Source organism: Emydura macquarii, unplaced genomic scaffold, assembly GCF_026122565.2.
Source record: "Emydura macquarii macquarii isolate MOO-44397 ecotype Brisbane River unplaced genomic scaffold, CSIRO-AGI_Emac_v2 contig_1597, whole genome shotgun sequence".
NCBI classification, from domain to species: Eukaryota; Metazoa; Chordata; order Testudines; family Chelidae; genus Emydura; species Emydura macquarii.
The window spans coordinates 1,060,176-1,066,175 of NW_027131734.1; the positions used below are offsets into that span (position 1 = coordinate 1,060,176).

The 6,000-nt window shown below is 42.6% G+C and overlaps 1 protein-coding gene across 5 annotated transcripts in view; it reads left to right on the forward strand.

Annotated features, from left to right (window-relative positions):
- The window catches only part of SMYD3 (SET and MYND domain containing 3), a 601,699-nt gene extending 596,198 nt beyond the window's left edge, over positions 1-5,501 (forward strand). For all 5 annotated transcript variants that reach the window (XM_067555238.1, XM_067555239.1, XM_067555240.1 and 2 more), the window contains one exon: positions 5,054-5,501. In XM_067555238.1, coding sequence (XP_067411339.1) covers positions 5,054-5,155 — 102 coding nt within the window. In that variant the 3' untranslated portion in view covers positions 5,156-5,501. The remainder of the gene's footprint in view (positions 1-5,053) is intronic.
- The last annotated feature ends 499 nt before the right edge of the window (positions 5,502-6,000 follow it).

Sequence of the window (6,000 nt, forward strand, 5' to 3'; positions counted from 1 at the left end):
TGAATAGTGTCCTTCCTGGAACGTTAGTCAGACTGATTTCAGTGTTAGTGTTAAGGAATAGGATTTGGGACATTCAGAAGGAATTGGGATCTGAGTGAGGCTCACTTCACTCACATAAATCCTGTGTAATCTGTCAGATTTCCATAGCCACTGCTCCAGTTTGTGGGTTGACAACCCCTGTGCATCATGTGTGCAGTGCATTAAGACCCCCTGAATACACAAATTCCATGGCCCTTCCCCCTGGCTATCCCACTGCTGCCTTCCATGTCGACTTATGTCAGGCTACTATCAACCACCTGCAGAGAACCCCCCTTGCACCATTCAACTCTTCTCTCAGCAACCCCAAAGTGGGGATTAAATGATAAAAAGGACCCTGTGATGGCCCTGTACATCATAGTGAATTTCTGGCTGTAAGAACACATTAGATCCTCTGATAGGAAATGGCCACATTACAGGGAGGCAATACTGTACTTCTGGAATAAAATCTGAAACTGGCTCTGAGATCATTATACAACCAACAAATTCTTTACAATTTTAGCAAAGACAAATTCATTTCTTTTTTTTATTGTTAGTAGCTGAACTCTGTATTGCAAATGACTGGAAAAATATGACCCCTCCTCCTATGGAATTGTGGTATAGTAAAATATAGACTGTCCTTGTAACGGAAAAGCTTTCTCACCAAGTATGTGCCCAAGAGAACTGCAAAAAGAGGATAGGTATTTAGAAATTTGGCCACCCTTTCGAGCATAATCAGAAGAGGAAGGCTGCCAAGTCAGAATCTTTAGCTAGGTTCTTTGAATATTAACCTGATCCTGAACAGGTAATGTATAATGTAGTAGGTTAATGTTTTATTATATCTTTGCCTTACTGAAAAGTTTGAAAAAAATCAACAAGGGAGAGTAAGATTATAGTTCAGTGAAATCTTTGCCAGCAAAGAGCTGTAACTGAGTCACAATCTTAATAACAAGATTGACTTTGAGGAGCCGGGAATGGTTCTAATGAACTGGCAATAATGGCAGTGCACTAGTGAGCTAGCAGGAGAAAAGATACCTGAACAAGGAGCAGCACGGTCATATTAGGGCAACTACAGAAGTGTGTGCCTAGCGCACATGGGAAACCTCAGTCAGTGAGAGAAGTATAATTGATGTCTAAGGCGCTGGTTGATCAAAGCAGTAAAAACGGATCTAAATAGCAGTCACCTATCACAGTTCAGAAAGGTAATTCCTCTGGGCTTTGTCAGGGGAACTATGTGGAGTAGGGGCAGGAATTCCTCCATATCAGGGCTGTTCCATAGGGCTGCAGCACAACTCCTTCTTGGCTGCTACTCTAGCCTCAGGGCTTGGATAATGGCCACTGCCCCATTGTTCCATGGCTTTGTGACACTTGAGTCCAAATGGTCTCTGCCTTTGAGTGGCTGCACAAGGCAGGTTGGGGCAGTGAATGGCTGGCCAAAGTTCAGTCCCTGCATTTACCCGAGCGCAGGGTCTTGCTTCTGGGACCTGTTGGGGCAGTTATCACCCTTTAAAAGGCCTGGAAGAAGGGCCAGGGTCGCCCCCAGCTGATTTACCATGGAGGAGAGAGCACGCTGCATCCTACTAACAGGCAGCACAGCATGGTTGGGTTCCCTGTGAACCAAGGAACTTCTCCTGAGGAGGTGAAGTTCTGCAGCCAGACCCTCAATATGTATCTGGTCCTTCCCCCGACCTACCCCCAGCTTCCTATCCGTGCCATTCTATTCAATGCAGAGTCCCCACTGCCCAAGTGTTCTGCTCACAAAATCCCCTGTTACAGCACTATGCTGGCCCTGCACTCTGGCGTGCCTGTCACTGTAAATGAGTGGGATCGATTTCTTTACTATACCCCCAGGAGCTCAGGTAGTGGCATGGTGTTTCTAAACGTGCAGATAAAAGGTTTCTAATGTACAATATGGTGACACATTATTCAGATGCTTAGCTGTGTCTTTTCCTATCATAACCCATCACCATTATCCTTTGGTAAGTAGAACAAAAACCCTCCCACCTCAGTTTCCATGCAACACCTGAGAAAATCCCCTTTATATAAACAGATTTTTGTTGTAGATCCTGAGACACACAGCTTCCATTCTGTGTTCGTAACAGTAGCTGTGATAATTGTAAAACGAGGATGAATCTAAAGGCGTTTGTTCTTCCTTTACCTTGTGTAGCAAGCATTTGTTTTAATCAAGAGACACAGGAGAAACAAAAATAATTTCTCCAGTACATTGGCCTTCACATTGCACCACATCAGTGCCATGCAGTTTGCTTTCTTCTTTCATCATGATGGAGTGATGCGTCAATACATTTGCATACGGATACATGCATCTGTGATGTTCGGCTCGTCCAATCCCAGTGAAAATCAGACACAAATGAATGTGCTGTGCTTTCATTTGCATTCACAGAGGCACATCCATACCAATCACCTAATGGGTTTTTATATTCTTGAGGGAGAAACTGTGTGGCTGATGACACCAGGCCCTGTGTTGCAGCAGTATGATCATTGTAGTTCTTCAGAATTAGATTTATTCCTTAAGCCGAGAGGAAGACCACAAGACCTGGCCTCAGATCTGTTACTTAGTGTGGGAGTCTTAGTCTGGGAAGCTTAAGAGAACAGACTAGTGTTCTGCAAACAGGAACTGCATTTGCCTTTCTGAGCTTCTGTTTAGAAAATGTTTTACACTGAGGGTGAAAATCACCCCTAGGGTAGCAGGCCTGCACAAGGCCCTCTGCACAACTTAAGCTCTCCAGTGGGTCCAGGATTAGGGTTTAAGATGCCATTGATAATCTTGCTATTGACTTTAATGAAACCGGGATTTGACCCTTAATGCAGGGTTTAATGGGGGCCCTCTGCAATAAAGTGATTTTCACCCTAGAAAGACAAAATGCGAGACACCAGATGCAATATTTGCCATAGTAATGGTGAGGTGTCTGGGAGGGAAGAGAAGTGTTATATTCATTAGTGGTGATTAAGGCTGAACAAACGGCTGGTTTTTCAATTCGCTGGTAGTTTCAAATCATTGGGGGGGGGGGGGAGGGGAGGTGTTTCGGGTTGAGCCAAAACAGAAAATTCAAAACAAAAAATTGCAAATTGAAAAAGTCCATTTTGGATTAAATGAAACAGGTCATTTGACACAAAATGTTTTGTTTCTGGACATTTTAAAAGGGCTTAATTTATAAAATGGCCAGGAGGCGCTGCCCATGTGATTTTTAGCACAAGGATTAGGACAATCCCCAGGGATATGAGGGGGACAGGTTTGAATCCCCATTCTGGAGCAGGGATTTGAACCAAGGTTTCCCCCTTCGGTACCCTAACCACCCCCCCCATAGAGACCAGTGTGCTTGTTCCCTCTAGCCCAATGACTGTTCAGGTATTTTATACAAAGAGGAGCAGTTTCAACTGGAGAGACTGAGAGAGCACTATCCCAGAATAGCCTATAAGCCTGGTGGTTAGGACACTCACCTGGCTGAGGGGAGACCAGGGTTCAAATTCGTGTTCTAGAGTGGGGATTTGAAGCCAGGTCTCCCACATCCCAGGTGAGTGCCTTACTAACCACAGGGCTAAAAATGATATGGCAGGCACCACCACCCCATCTCTTCCCCTCTCTATATTATGAATTTAGCCTGAATTTTTTTCCAGCCTGAAACTATATGGCAAATTCATGTCAAGTTCACAAATATTTTTGGATCAACCAAAACTGCATTTTTTGGTGAATAAAAAATTTGTCTGAAAAATTTTGCTCAGCTCCAGTAGTGGCATCATTTCAAGTGAAGGTATATTATTAAGGGTATTTTTTTACCTCAGGCTTGCCCAAGTGCCCGGCTAGCTAGCATAGACCTTGCGATCTGCGCATGCCCAGGTCTCCAGCTAGCTAGCATGGATGCCGCAGTCTACAACATATGCTACCCATGAGGCCAGATTACTACTTTTCCAGGCAGTAAAATGCACCTCGCAATGCATTCTTCACTGAACCATTCTGCTCTGCTCTGCCAGGATGACTCGGACACCACTCTATGCTCCATCTCTTGCATGCCTCTGTCAGATAAGGGCTGGTTTTTACTGTGGTAGTTTTCATGTTTCTTTTCTATTAAAAAGACCCCACTTTGTGTATTTTAATACCTAGGGTTCTGTGACATGAAGAAGTTTCCCACAACTTCGTTTCAATGTTTTTTTGACCTTCCCCCTAGAAGTGGCAAGTTAGTGAGGAAAACATGGAATATTAATACAGTTGACATGTTTTTGCGGGGAAAATAATTGTGCCCTGACATGGGCACATGTAAACATAAGAATTTAGCAAATGTGACCAGTTTTGAATTTCTATAGAATAAGACAAGGCACTTATTGAGGATTTCAGATTTCATTTCTAATACTTTGGGCACCTCTAACAATGACAAAAACTTTTCCATGTTTCTATTTAACTTAGAAAGATACACTTTCCCTTTTTTATTGGCTGGCCCCTGTGATAGCTCAGAGCCTATATAACACTCAGCAGAAATCTGTGCACTTTGCGATTTGCTTTGTGACTGCTTTCTGAGTTGTTTGTTCAGCCCTCCCCCCTGACACACGTAAAAATAGTTAATTGAAAGTAAATGTAAAGATCATTATAGCAGGTACTTCCCTCCATTTGTCAACCTCTGAATGTTGGAAATAGAAGATTATTATTCTGTTTACTTTCTCACCACACCAGATAATATATATTACTTCAATTCCAAATAAGGCTCCGGAACATTGTTTAAGAAAAGATTCTTCCTCAATAGCAGAAGGAGTGAAATCTGGTCTATCAGACTTGAGAACCAGAGCAGGAATCTATCAGAAACAATATGAAGGAGTCGGGAAATGCCTTATGAGATGTAATGTGTCTTAGTGTGATTTCAGATAGGAGCATTTAAGGAGTTTCTAAAGGTAGGGAATCACCAGCACAATAGAAAGGGAGTAAAAGAGTAGGTGGTGTAGCCCAGTCCATGTGTAGATAGTGTTTCCTAGATCGAAGCTGAAGGTATGAGATGGTGAACTAACTTGTCCCTTTTCCTCTCTTCTCAAGGCTTATAACATTATGAAAGTAACACATGGAGCAGATCACAGCCTGATACAAGACCTGATGAAAATTAAGGAGCAGTGTGAGACTGGCATGCGAGCACAATGAGGAAGATCTCAGGCTGGAAAACTAACATTCAGGGGAAAAGGAAAGCAAATGCTTTTTAATTGACATTCTATGGCCTGCGCCAAAGCCCTCTGAATTCATTGGAATGACTCCCATTGAGTTTGATAGGGCTGGATCCAAAGCCTATTTCCTGTGCTAAAATGTTGAATGTTTATTAGCTTTGCTGTTCTGCTGTGTAATTTTCCTCACTGAATTCCCATGTCATTTTGAGAAGGAGTCTACTCTCTGGGAAGCAACATAGTAGCAAATAAGTCTTAGCAATTGATATTAAAGTGACATGCTGGCAATTAAAAACATACCTGTATATAGAATGCTGCTGTGCACAAATCAGCATCTTCGTTGGCTCTTTATGAGGTGTTTAAATGGTCCCTCTCTACTTTTATTTTTTAATAACTGGGCCTGAACCATAAGCCCAGGTCCAAATGTCTCTGAACATAGGAAGAGTTTAAAATCCAAAGTCAGACCCAGCCAGTACTTGTCTCACTAGCCTATTGGTTTCCTTCTCACACTCTCAGCTGTGTGCTTCTTTCCAGGCTGTGTAGAATGACCTCTGAATCCCAGCTTACTAAATCACCACCATCCTCCCTGCTTATTCAGATCTCTTTTTAAGACTGATATTTTTTCTGCCATGACCACAATTTGAGAGTTCATAATAAAAGAATAAATATGTAGTTACAGGTCCTTATCTGTTGTAAATCCAGGTAGTGCCATTTAAGTCAATGACCAATTGACTATGCAGGTTTACACCAGCTGAGGCTCTGGCCCCACATACATAGTCTATAGATGTATAGAAAGCATAAATTATTTACTCTTCTTGATTTCCCAGC